This window comes from Brachyhypopomus gauderio, chromosome 2, assembly GCF_052324685.1.
Source record: "Brachyhypopomus gauderio isolate BG-103 chromosome 2, BGAUD_0.2, whole genome shotgun sequence".
NCBI lineage: Eukaryota > Metazoa > Chordata > Actinopteri > Gymnotiformes > Hypopomidae > Brachyhypopomus > Brachyhypopomus gauderio.
In genome coordinates this window covers 3,564,705-3,578,789 of record NC_135212.1, presented here as the reverse complement: position 1 = coordinate 3,578,789, position 14,085 = coordinate 3,564,705, and the positions used below count along the sequence as shown (strand labels likewise).

The following is a 14,085-nucleotide window of genomic DNA, read 5'->3' as shown; positions in this document are numbered from 1 at the left end:
AAGTAATAAATTTGATCTTCTAGATCAGTCTAGTGGCATTAGTTTGTACCAGCCAGCTATGGTTAAATGACTCTGAAATGTGTGTATTAAATTCCCAATTCCTGTGGATTATCTGTTACTTCAGATGTCTTCATAATAGTATAGGAGAAGTGTTAATTCCTCATTGCAGGGGTCTGTCTTAGCTGGGTAAAGGTCCAGTCAAGAGGTAAGTTCCTTAAAAACTAATTACAGCGAAGCCTGAACAATTCCCACATCATTTTGTATTATGAGCAAGACAGAAAAAGCTACTCCTATCAAGATCTTACAAGCAGCTCCCATAAATGCAAACCCAGTACCGTATTAGTAGTTAACTAAAAACTCAGCATAAATATTATGTAAAAAATAAATGGGCAGTACAGAATTTTTTATTAAAAATTTATTGCAAATATAGAAATAGATCTTTTGTACAGAATTTGTGAGGGGGACATGGTGAATATCATTAACAGCAAAAGATGTAAGTAACCAAATTTTAGAAGACATTCTCTCTTCAAACCCATTGTGTTCTTTCTTAGATTTCTTGCTGCAATGAAAAGTAAAATGGTCAAAAATGTTGATCTAAAGTAATGAATTGTTGATGAGTCTCTTCTAAACTGCTGAATGGGAAGTTCTTCCAAAGTATTCCCTTCAAATACTCATATGTGTCATATATATATATATATATATATATATATATATATATATATATATATATATATATATATATATATATATATATAATCAAACTGCTTCTTCTTACAGGTGGGGCGGTTTTACATTTTGTCATGGAAAAGCTTTGGAGAAGGCTTAATAATAAATTATAATAATGAGAAATTAATAAATGTTACTAAATAATATAAAAGACATGTAAAGAAAGACATTATCAAGGACCTTTTCCTGGATTCTTTGAAATATCTCACCTCAGAGTGCAAACCATAGACTTATTGGTCGAATTCATAATTAATGAAGTTTCGGATCTCAGTGTTGATTCACTGGAATGAGACTGAGAGGAACGTGCTGTGTGATTCCTATTTTCTTTCAGTCACAGGTGCTGGGTTTAGAAAGACCTCAGTGGGAGTTTCTGAAATGTATGGGCGTGACTCGGATTCTGGGCTGGTTAGCCTGGCATGTTGGCTACGCCTCTGTCCAGGGTCCTCTGTCAGCCCCGGAGCATCGATCCACACTGCTCGATTGACTCGGCAGAAGTGGAAACAGCAGTGGACGAAGCCTCCACAGACACACAAACACACACACACTACATACACACACTACACACACAGTACACACACACACACACACACACACACACACACACACACACACACACACACACACACACACACACATACACACTACACACTACACACACAGAGCTTCCAGATCCTCTTTAGCAGTCCCGCGTTCACCGCCAATTTTCTGCTGGGCTCCGTCGGACCACGCGCTCGGAATGCCGCCATGGTCCTTGGCCGTCACTTTCTCCAAACCACTTTAGCATTGATCCAATGAGCCGGGAGGGGTTGTTTGGTAGAGAGAGCACCACTGCAGACACCTGCAAGGTTAATGTAGTGTATGTGCCATATACACTGATATATTGATCAAGAGCCAACTCGAGGATGCGGACTGAAATGGATGAAAATAGCCATTCGCTCTTCTAGGGGTAAACCCGTACGTACATGACAGGCATGAAAGGAAAATGTGCACTTTTACTAGGACTGATGTCAGTGGGCTGTAAGCACAAGGTGAACCGATCGTTTTTCTGCACGTCTTTGCTTGCATCTCTGCTAATGACACCTAATAGCACAAAATAGGTTAGTGAACCAGTCCAAAATGCTGGTTGTTTTCTTGAATGTGTCTTTCTCTAGCATGTTCATGAATATACAGATGTATATCATGTTTTATAAATGATGGAAATTTAGGGTTTAGCACATGGTTCCAAAGCTTTCCATGACATTGTTTGTTGCAGCTCCCCAATGGACTTAAAGTCTCACAATGAGTAGTAATGATGACTACAATGACAGTAGAATAGAGTTTCATCCAAAACTTTTGGAATTAGTTAAGCAGTACACAGTAGAGATATAAAACAAACCTAAACCTAGACCCTCAAAATTAGAAGTTTAGAAGTTAGAAGTTCTGAGAAATATTTCAGTGCCTATTTGTTTTCAACAAACATCCACTCAATATACACAATGATATAATTCTTCTCTTGAAAAATACAATAAGTCATGCAAATATAACACTTCCTTTTTATGACACTTCCTCAAACCTCAGATAAACATGGATCAATCTCAATCCTAATCTATACAGCATCATAATCCTTAAACCCTGTCCCCTGATCAACCCCTAAATCCAAAATAAAACAACAAAAAAATTACACCTAGAATTCGAGCTCAGTAGAAAACACTCATTATATATTTTTACAAGTACAAAATTCACATATCTAGCTCATTTTCTTCTATTTACGCTTCCTGTTCTTTGGAATAGAAAAGCAAACATGGGACCAAAAAAATACTGGGCAAACAAAGCAGTGGGCACAAGATCATCCAATGGCACATAGTTCCTCAGCCACAGGTAAAGGCTCAGGTAAGAGCTCTCCTGCTCAAGAGAACATTTAGATGGGTTCAAAACATGATGTAATATGAATCACGTCTACTTTTCCTTTTACTGTTGTGTGACACGACACTGAAAGAGCACTTTGTGCAAATCCAGCCCTGGCTTGCCTCTGCACTAATGCTGTTTCCCAGCTCCAACATGCCTGATCGGACTCACAATAATCAGCAAGTGAGCTGAATCTGGTGTGCTGGAGCGGAAGAGCTCTGAACAGTACAGTGTTGTTCACTACTGTTCAGAACTCCACTGGAAGGTACAGTGTTGTTCACTACTGTTCAGAACTCCACTGAACAGTGCACTGTTGTTCACTACTGTTCAGAACTCCACTGGAAGGTACAGTATTGTTCACTACTGTTCAGAACTCCACTGAACAGTACGGTGTTATTCACTACTGTTCAGAACTCCACTGAATAGTGCAGTATTGTTCACTACTGTTCAGAACTCCACTGAACAGTACGGTGTTATTCACTACTGTTCAGAACTCCACTGAACAGTACGGTGTTATTCACTACTGTTCAGAACTCCACTGAACAGTACGGTGTTATTCACTACTGTTCAGAACTCCACTGAGTAGTGCAGTATTGTTCACTACTGTTCAGCACACAGCTGAACCGTGCAGTTTTGCTCACTACTGTTCAGAACTCCACTGTTGAGCGCTGCTGGCCTTCAGAACTTGAACTGAGCAACTCAGCTCTACAGCTTTCTAAGCAAGCTGTGCATGCAGAAGCTTCTGCTGGAGGAAGAAGTTTTCTGGACAGAACCAAAGCCATTTAGAAGCAGCCTGCAAATGCAGCCCTAAAAACACCACCCCCACACACTCCCACTCTTTGATGTACGCTTACTTTGAATTCACCAGAACGGCAGCGAGATGTGTTAACTCCCGCAACAGCACGTGCGTTCACGCAGCACCACACGGGCGTCTTAACCTCGGTGGAATAGCTTTTGGAAACTTTTCTGTTGACCTCAGAAGTACATTCCAGAACATCTCAGAGAAACGTGCATCCAAAGTAAGCATATTCTCAAAGACACAGTGAGAGCAACGAGCAGTTAACTAATGCCTCCAATAGTCGGCAGTGCTGAACTGTGGGTGCACATTTGCGTAATTGTGAGCGCCAGTTCAGGTTGGCAGGCTTGAAAAGTTTCTACATTTTTGGTTGATCTGAACTAAATAAGTACCCACTCCATTCACGCCTCTCAAACTGCTACCTCCGAGAGCTGTGACAGAGAATGAGACAGCGGCACCAATGAGCTGATGTCTATCTAAGCCCCAAGGCACGGGATGTCACAATAGCTGTGAGCGAGAGATCAGAGGGCCCTCAGGCTCTGCTCTGCAGTGGAGTTAATTGAGAAGCAGCTGATAATATAGGGAAAGGAGAAGTGGTGGGAATTTGCGCTGCCCCTCCCCCGCCCCTCAGAACAAAGTGAAGTTCGTGTTAGCTAATAGGTTTTGATTCCCACAGCCAGCCATTTGCCCCGCTTCCCACAGTTGCTGGCCACGTGTATAGGCAGTGCTGTTGGCCAAAAAGCGCTGTGATACGCTAACATGTACATATGGACTTGTATTTTCCAATAGGCCATGGGAGTCCTATATCGGACTGTACACACCTTATAGGTCATCATTGTTTTGCCTGAACATTTCTATCTCTCTCTCTCTCTTTGTTTGTGTGTGTGTATATCCCTTGAGTTTATTTCCTCTCACTGACTAACAACCAACAAGACCCTGCGTGTTTTTTATTCACACATTTTGATGCTGTTAGTACTTTCTCATGACTACCCCCCCTACCCCCCCCCCCCTTCTTGCTATCAGATTTTTACCCACTTGTCCTTGGGTCTTCAGGACTTTAGAAGGAGTGCTTAATGTTTTAGTTCGCACATCCATTCTCACTCTCCTCTTGATACCTCCTCTCTCCCTCGCTTTCTGTCTCTTCCCTACTTCTTTTATCCTCACTGGCTCTTCATTCCATTCCATGACATAAATGCTCTGTCTCTCCATCAAGGCCTGATAAAAAAAGACTTACAGCCCAATTGGGCTAGCACAGCTTTTGGCCTCATTGCTGGAGCTGTGAGCTGATTGGCCCTTTCATTTTTTCATCCCTCCGGGCTGAAAAGGATTCCATTTAACCATCTTCTCAGCTCTCAGGTTCTCACCACACTCCCCACAAGACTGGCCAATCTGCTGAATATGGATCATAGCGAAATCAATGACCCAACATTCAACATCTGAATAAATGTGCCCGTCTGGCAGTGGGACAACCTGCTTACCGGCAGTTGGGGAATGCATGAAGCTCAGGTTAAAGGCTTTATAAAAGGAACATTATGATTTTGAATCCAGAAGTGAACTGAGCAATTTTTTTTTCCAGAATAATTTTCAAGCTTGAACAATGAAAAGTGACTAGAGTCGGAGATATGAAGAGTGACGTGTCTGATTGACACCCAGTGTCGGGAGAGTGGATTTAGCAAATGTGTGGATCAAATGATTGAACAAAATGGCATCAATCAGTACAGTAAAAGTACAGTTTTACTCCATTAATTACTATGATTTAATATACTGTATAGCCTACATACTGTATAATGTATAATAAATACTGTAATGGAAGATTAAAATTAGAATGAAGGGCATTCAGTATTTGTATGTATTTGCTTTCTCCTGACTAGTCTTCACCCCTGAGAAATCTCTTGGATGAAAACTGGCTGGAGGAACAGCAAAGGGGATAAGGAGCTCAGAACGCCAACAGTAATCCACATTTTGCTTCATGTAATATTGCCGAAAGCCGACAATGATTAATGTCACACAATTTCTTATTTGAGTCCTACATGCAACCCTGACAGCCTATCCACAGTGCTAAAGAATTTAGACAATTTGAGGTAATGGGAAATCCCTCTGTCATGTGACAGCCAGGCAGGGCTGTGTGGTCTTCAGCACACACACTAACACTCAGATCTTTGACACCTCAGACCTAAACCACAGTGCTTAGATACCTGTGGCTCATTTGTCTCTTACAGGTCTGATAAACACCCTATTCTGTGGTTGCATACAGGCTAGCTGTGAGCTAGCTGTGAGCAGGCTAGCTGTGAGCACTAACCATGCAGCCAGCATTTCTTTCTAAATGTCAATACCTTGATGGTGTAGTCAAACAATATGAGCAGACAAACAATGTTTTACCATATGATTTTAGAGAAGTGTGGAAAATGCATGGTTTAATCATCAGCACAAAAATGGCTGATTCTGTCAAAACTTTTGACTCGAAATATCCAGAAGAGTCTATGTTGTGTAAAGATGAGATGCCTGCAGGAGGTAATTATCATCTTAATCTGTGTACTGTTAGAGGCCAGTAAACAAATTGTTGACATTTGGCCGAATTGGGTAATTATCCACGCAAGCTGCGATTTCTGAGCTGTTTAAAGGACAACTCACTCTGAACATTCACATACGATCACCCAGCTTCCCTTAGGGCCTATCAGATCAAAACATGCAGTACAGCTGTAAACCCAGACTTGAGAAAGAGAAACAAGCATGCAGCAAATGCGAATACAACAAAATACTGCAAATGAGTACAATGCAGATAGAGAGTGATTATTCTGGGTTAACAGAAAAAAAAAATTATTTAAAAAGGAGCAGGGCAGAGATCTAATTTGAAGATATTGGAAAACCTGTCAGGGCAATAATAAGTGTGTTTGGTTTGCCTTAGCATAATAAAAGTAAAATGCTGAAGGAATACTGAATGAGATTTCCCTTGAGCAGGAGAGAGCTGTTGAGAGCCAAGGTCTTACACCTCCAACAGCTACAAAAAGAAGCAATCAATATGCATTTGTCTAATATATCATGAGAGAAACCAAAAACACTAAGATTTCATGAAAATCATTGCATTGGCATTGCTTTTGTGAAGCACAGCTGAATTAACAGTAGTGGTGGATAATAAGGATTTTTACAGGATTGTGACTTTTTTTCCTCCTATTTGTTAAATGTCCACGTCAATGAAGGAGGCACAAAATAAATCTCTAAAACACAGCAGGGCATCGGATTTTACAGTTAAAAAAATTGAACCTTCACTGTTGATCGTGTGTTTACAGTTAGTTCTCCCATGTAGCAAGTCAAATAACCCATGAAAAGTTAATGAAGAGGTTTGTCACAGTAAGCCTCCGGTTACAGTTCCTCCAATGGTTCATTTTCAGCTGCTGCAAAACAGACGGTTTAGTTGGATTTTCCTGCATTCTCACCGCAGTGTGAGTTCCTCATTTGTAGTTTCAGACACAGTGCTCTTTATATCCACATAGCTCACTCCTGCTCTTCCTGTTGAGGACCATTTAAAATGGTGGCCTGCCCAATGGCCACTTTTGTAAACACACCACTTATAGGAGCACATATTACTTCAAGTTTTGATCCCTGCCTAAACCACATACCTTGGACCAGTAAACACCAGAAAGAGAGAGTGATAGACGTGTTGCCTGAGTAGAAATAAGCAGACGCAGGTACCTGACACATATTTACAATATTAAAAGACCTGACTGAAAACAACAGTCATAGGAAGGCGCCAAATGGGTGAAATAAACAAACAACAGAAGAGGAACACAATAAAATGGCTTCCGAGTGAATCATTGAATGAGGAGTGAGAATTTTCACTTCAATGAAAATATTACAAAAAATAGTATGATTATGAATGTGCAGCTTCCTTTTCAGAACTGATGGACCATGTTAATGGGGCCTATTAATGGGTCCTATTAATGACACCTATTAGTGAGATGAATATTGTAAATGAATTTAAAAGATCAAAAGAGCTGCGTAATCATGGGTAACGTTTATCTAGGACATAGAAGAACATCATGTGCCATTTGTGCATGGACAAAGCTTTTAGGATTATTTAGGCTACTAATGGCATAGATGGTGGCAGGGGGATTTGATATTAGAGCGAATTACTGAGTAAATACTTTCCTTAAAGTTCTGTAGTATTCTTAATGCATAATAACGTCCTTGGTGTCACTAATCAAATTTCATGGTTTACTTGTCCATGAAGTAGAAGGTTAAATGAGGGTGCTGAGTGTGAAGGAAAGAATGATTCTTTTCATTAGAAGCCTTTGCTTCTTACCTCCCACACACTACAGGAAACGGCCTTTGTTAATTGATAATTAGTCAACCTAATCAAACCGGACATTAATTAAGTGATGGCTGAAAATAGAGGTGTTAGATTTAATTGAATTTGTCATTTTTAGTACAAATTATACCTTTGAAAGGAATATTATAAAACTGGGATGTTCAATTAATTTTTTTTTTGCTTGTGGGGTTTATGTTTAAATATTTATGAGTAGGCTATAGTTCTATATTTATCAAGAGTGATGTCTCTTGTCCTTCTCTGATTCAATCCAATAAACAGAACTTGGAAAAACAAAGAATGGAAAGTGAGGGCTTTTTATTGTGGTGTTAAGGCAAACGTCCTACTGAACATTAGGTCTTACCTCATGGACTAACTGGATCCATCTTGGTGTACAGTAAAGGCACACAAATGTGTGCACTCAGGTTGACTGAATTAGAAAGCATCTGTTGACATAGACGTCACCAGATTTTTATGGATTTGTGATAGTTTGTGATTTCTTTTGTTTGTATATAATTCTGTTCTGGAAAATGTTTTGACTACACCAAAGCTCCTGGGGTGTTCTATCGTTCATAATTCCTCTTCTTTTCTCCTCTTTTCTGTTTCAGATGACAAATGCTATTGAAATGTAAATGCTATTGAAAAGCTGCACATAGGATCTCTGGAACATAGATGGAAAAGTCTGTTCTTGACAGCTTTATGGGAAATCAGCACATCACACACACACACACACACACACACACACACACACACACACACACACACACACACACAAACACACACACACACTCGCACACACACACACACAAGGCTGCCTCACAAACTGAATACAGTGCCTGTGAATCACATAGGCAAACATGCTTTATCAGGGTGAATAAGTATTCTTGCAATAAAGGTCTTTGACATAAATGATGCATACACCAATGATTACCAGGCAAACACAATTTTTTATAACAAATGAAACATCATTGAACAGGACTCTTGTGAGAGCTGGTCTCAGCTGTCGATTTAAAATGAGATCTAAATGACTGCCACCCTAGATTTGTACAGTATTGTCATGTTGTCTTTCACCCTCTCTCCTTCCTTCCTTCCTTCCTTCTTTATCTCTGTCTGTTTTTGATGACTCGTTCTGTACATGAACGGATCAAAACAACTCGTCCTCAGACCTGACAATCTCAGCTTTGCTTTGTACACAGCAGCCCTCCCTGTGGCTGCTTGTCCAGAGCGTATTGGCCAGGTTAATCAGGCAGTGTAGAAGACTCATGCTCCGCCCACCAGCTGCCTCATCGATCACAACTTTTGCTGCGCTGACACGCCCTTCCAGTAGTCGAGGATGTCATGCAAGTCTTCGCCCTTTGCAAACTGAACCTTCTTGCGGAGAGCGTTGCCAGCTGTGATGTAACAGGACTCCTCGCGCGGGCCTTTCCTGTACGGACGGAAACGCTCCCAGATGCGCAGCGTGGTCTCGGAGGAGTACTCTGGGCTGGACGAGTAGCCCGAGTAATTGTGGTGGTGGGGGGAGAGCTGAGAGTAGGAAGCAGCGTCCCTCTTGGTACGCGACAGGGGTTTGAGGAAAGACACCCTTTGGGCCGGGGAGTCATGAGAGCCCTCGTAGTAGAGTGCAGGGACAGAGTGACGGTGCTCTGCGCAGTGGAAGTCCGGATGAACATCCAGGTGCTGCTGAAGGCCCATGCCATCCACCGTGCCTCCATCTATGCTACAGCCCCCAGTGGCAATACCGCCAATACCACCCATACCACCCATACCGCCCATACCGCCCATACCACCCATACCACCCATACCGCCCATACCTCCCATACCACCCATACCACTTCCAACCAATGGATGCCTCTCTAAGGGCTCCCCACATCCGATAGGGTTGCCCTTCTCAGAATACTGACAGGGGTCAGGACTACGGGGCTCAGGAACATCCAGGCTGTAAACCCGAGCTTTCCCAGTAGTAGGCCCACAATGCTTCTTGGTGGCACTGACAATCACAGCTGCGTCTGCGCTCATCTGTCTCTGAATAGGTCTTACCGCTGAGGCTGGAGGTGGAGGGCGATAAGGAGGAGTTACAAAGCCTCCACCTGTTATGCCAGGCCTTTCAGAGAGAGGACCTGTTAGGGGCAGAGGAGGTGGAGGAGGGATTTTTGGGGAGGGCATCATTTGGCAGACATCAGCGCTGCCTGAGGAGAGTGGAATCAGTCCCCTGGTCAAGGAGGAGTTGCTGGTAGGTGGAGGTGAAGTAGGATTTCCACTTAATGTGGCAGCAGAAGACACGGCAGCCACTACGGAGTCCAGCTTGAGGGCATCGATGCAGTTATTGATTATCTGGTTGACCTTGTCAACTTCCATTGCAATGGTTGAGATCTCCGACGCCGAACCTCGGTCGTCGTCATCCGAGTCATCTCCCAAGTCACTTCCGTCGTCCTCCCTGAGGTCGTCTTTTCGGATAGCCTGCATCACTCCCCTCTCGTCTCCTACTCCAGATGTTCTGATATCCATGTAGTTGCCCTTGCCTGCCAGGGCCTCGGAGAAGGCGGTGGCCATTTTCTCTACCTGAGGGATTGAGGACAGTCGCGAGGAGCTGGCGTTGATGGAGCCAAGGCCCAGCAAGCCTGAGCTAGAGGAGGAAGACATGGGAAGCTTGCCGTGGTGGTGCTGGTGGTGGGACTGCTCGTGGAGCTTCTGCACCACCGTAGGATCGTTCCCAGCCGCTGCTGCCACCTCCGGTCCATAGCGCATCTCCAGTATGGTCTTCTTCACACAAATCGATTTCTCTTTTTCTTCCCGTCTTCGATGTCTCCGCAAACAATAGTACACCAGGCCAAGAATAATCAGCATTCCGAACAAGCAGCCCACAATAGTCATGATGTAGTGAGTAGTAGTGGAGGTGGTAGGCAGCATGTCATCTGGCGTGAGAGCACGAGTGGAGAAGGAAAGACACGTGTGATTGAAGCGCTGTGAATTGCGTATTGAAGCGACGCAAAAGGTGTAGTTGGTGTTTGGCTCAAGCTTGCTGAGGGTAATGAACTCCTTCTTCTTTTTCAGGTTCATCACATCAGAAGCAAAGCTTGTATTGTACTGTACCAGGATATACATCTTGCTGTATGGCCTGGGTATCTGCACTAGCAAGGTTGCCGAAGAAACAGACACGCGTTGAAGTTTGATGCTGGGGCTAAAAGAATTCTCAGAGGAGGAGGATGTGGTGGGCTGATGGTATGGCCCAACGCGGTCGAACATATCAGGCCCCATGCCCGAGGAGTCAGAGTCTGGTGGAAGGGAAGTCATCCCTGGAATGAATACTCCATCTCGGCACATAGACGACAAGATGGTACGAGCACTGCGACCGTGTCCCCCGACAGGACTCAGCAGCGGGTAACCAAAAAGCTCCCGTGGAGTCTCACACTGAAGCCGATCATAGGTGTGTGTGACATTGTTGAAAGCCTCCAACCAGGTAAGGAAGCTGTACAGCTCACAGCCACAGTGAAAAGGGTTCCCTGCCAGCTCACACACCATCAGCCTCCCCAACACGGTGAACGTGGAAGGGTCTAATCGGGCCAGTTTGTTGGATGACAGATCCAGATTGCTGAGACTGGGGCACTCCCACAATGCATTGGTGGCGATGACCTCAATGAGGTTGTGCTGCAGGAAGAGGAACTGCATGCGGCCCAGGCCCCTCAGCATGCCCTCGGTCAGGTTGGTCAGTTTGTTGTATCCCAGCTGCAGCACCTGTAAGTTAGCCTGGCTGGCGAAGGCACCGTCCTCGACGTAGGAGATCTCGTTCTTGGTGAGGTTGAGCTCCGTCAGGTTGGTGAAGCGGCTCAAGGAAGAGAAGAATATGGCCTTGAGCTTGTTCTCGTTGAGACGCAAGTCATGCACGGTGTTGTTGATGTGCTGCGGGATCGTCTCATATGGCGGCTGGTTCTGACTGCAAATGGCCAGCCACACGTAGCCCTTGTCTCCCTCAATGAGCCAGCAGTCACCTTTGATGAGAGCCGGTGCTGAAAACAGCAGAAGCACGAAAGGAAGGAGGAGAAGCAGAGTGAAGGGAGAGGAAGCAACACGCAACTTACTCTTCATGATGGGGAGAGAGGGCGGAGAGAGAGGCCGTTACGGAAGATGTGGAAAACGGGACGAGGGTTCGAGTCTGTAGGCTGTAGAAACTCAGGCAGGAGGAAGCAGGCGCTCTGCGCAGTCACAGCGGTGCACTTGTCATGGAATCTAAAAGAGTCCCCATATTATCTGATGTTCTGTAGGGCAGGACGACTGAGGGTTGCTGGCTTGACGCATAGCCTCCTCATGGGTGATTTGGACCTTGGCTTGAAGGGAGGCCAAGACTTCCTGCAAAGAGAAATAAGTGATATTAATTAATAGGAAAGCAAGATGCCTTATGTTCAGCTGCAGATGACTGTTTAGGTATTATTAAATTATTTTTTGTACAATTTCTCAATGCTGTGTTTGTTTTTAAAACTCACAAAACCCACACTGTTCTCAACATGTAGCTCAGCAGTTATGTTCCAAAAACAACACAAAAAAAACTTTACACATGCCTCAAAATCAATTCATTGTACAAGAACACTGAATTATATCTCAACAAAAGCTCTTTATTCTTCATAACTCACTGCCCTGAAAAATACCGAAATCGGCTAACATTATGTCTTTGATATTTTACATAAACCAAAAACCAATAACAGAACAATAACAGTACCACTATATTTTCTAGAATGCACAACACGAATTTTATGGGATATTTACGGGATATATGCTCCATTTACATTTATGGTTTTCTTTTCCATTTAATACAGCTGCGCATGTTCCATGCTTCTGCCCTGAATTCTAGAAAACTTTCAGACATGACACACATCCTTCACCACAAAACTGCACAAGGCAACTTCCTTGGTCAGCTACCAACGTGCCTCCATCCCACACATGACATCTGATTTTCATACACTGAGAAAAAAAAGAACGCTCTATAAGAGAGGAAATATCCTGCCCTTCCCCTGTGTTAAACGACATTATCCTGTGAGATAATCAGCCTCAACTCCATCAATGTCCATGCACCTGAACTCCCAGCCACATTGCCTGTTTCAAATGCCACAATTCTAGTTCTGATTCAACATGTAGGAAGTGTGGGTAGATCACATGACATTAAAAAGTAGCGGATGAATGACAGGCTATCGTCCATCTGCACTGACGGTTGTATTTTGATTGACATACATGGTAGCCAATCTGACGTCTAGGGTTTGACACACGCAACCACCCCCCCCGGTCAACGATCGACACACGCCGCTAGAAAATAAATAGGTAGATCTTTCTGACTTGGTCGTCTTATAAGTAGCTCGCAAGCTGAAAACTTGTGGGCACCCCTGATGTAGAAGATGGCTTAGTTAGGAGAAAGTGACCTAACTAAGCCAAGCTGGCTGTGAATCTGAAGGGCACTGATGTATCCTTGGACACAAACACACACCCCTCCCTCTTGCCCTCTCTCTCTCTCTCTCCTGCAACACTTTATTTTAAAACTTATCTAGTTCAGCCTAGAGGAGAAATGAATATAATCCTACACTGTCTAACACAGAAACAGTTAAAGGGTCTAATATTTCTTATGCAGTGGAAGTTTCATATGCTGCTGAACCAGGCAGAGAAAAAGGGCAAAATAACAATGAAGAATGAGTAAAATGCCTTTTTTTAGTGAATACTGCAATTAGAGGACAGTTTAGTAGACAGCGTGTGATATGCGCCCTGACATAAGAAGTCTTATCAGACTTTTATTGGCAGTATATGAAGGGTTATCAGACTTTTATAGACAGTATATGAAGTCTTATCAGACTGTTGCTTTAATGTCTCCACCTCTACCCTTTCCCCCTTCGTCTCCCTCCACAGTCCACCAGAGATGTGATCTGGTTCAGTGCTCCACATACAGAAACCCAAAGGAAGTTTTAATTGGGACTCAGGCTGAGGCTGATGAGGTGGTCCAGTGAGACAGAGTCCAGAGCGTTTGCATGTATGCTGTGTTTGTGTGCGTGAAAGGGGCTACAGAGAGAGACTGAGATTAGACGGAGCTGAACGGTGAAGTAAATAATGAATTGCCTCGTTGCTACCACGGAAATACAAATAGTCCAAGTGATACTCATTGTTGTTGAATTTAATGGTTTACCATCCCTCTTCATTTATATGATAAAAATGCACCTTTGAGTGTTTTCATTCCAGCCGAGTGATTTCAATGCAGCCGAACATCTGATCCAGTCTTAGACAATCCTCTTGCTGAGAGCACCGATTACAATTGATTAGCGTCACTCTAGGACAGTTGCTTAATTAGTTATGACGAGCTTGCTTAAATTGAATATCATCCTCATTCAAAACAATAATGAATGAA

At 43.4% G+C, this 14,085-nt stretch overlaps 1 protein-coding gene across 1 annotated transcript; it reads right to left on the bottom strand.

Annotated features, from left to right (window-relative positions):
* Positions 1-727: 727 nt before the first annotated feature.
* On the bottom strand, positions 728-12,047 carry LOC143484156 (protein phosphatase 1 regulatory subunit 29-like). The gene has a single exon (XM_076982746.1). It carries the CDS (start codon positions 11,790-11,792, stop codon positions 9,000-9,002), a length of 2,793 nt encoding a protein of 930 aa, XP_076838861.1. The 5' UTR covers positions 11,793-12,047; the 3' UTR covers positions 728-8,999.
* Between the last annotated feature and the right edge of the window lie 2,038 nt (positions 12,048-14,085).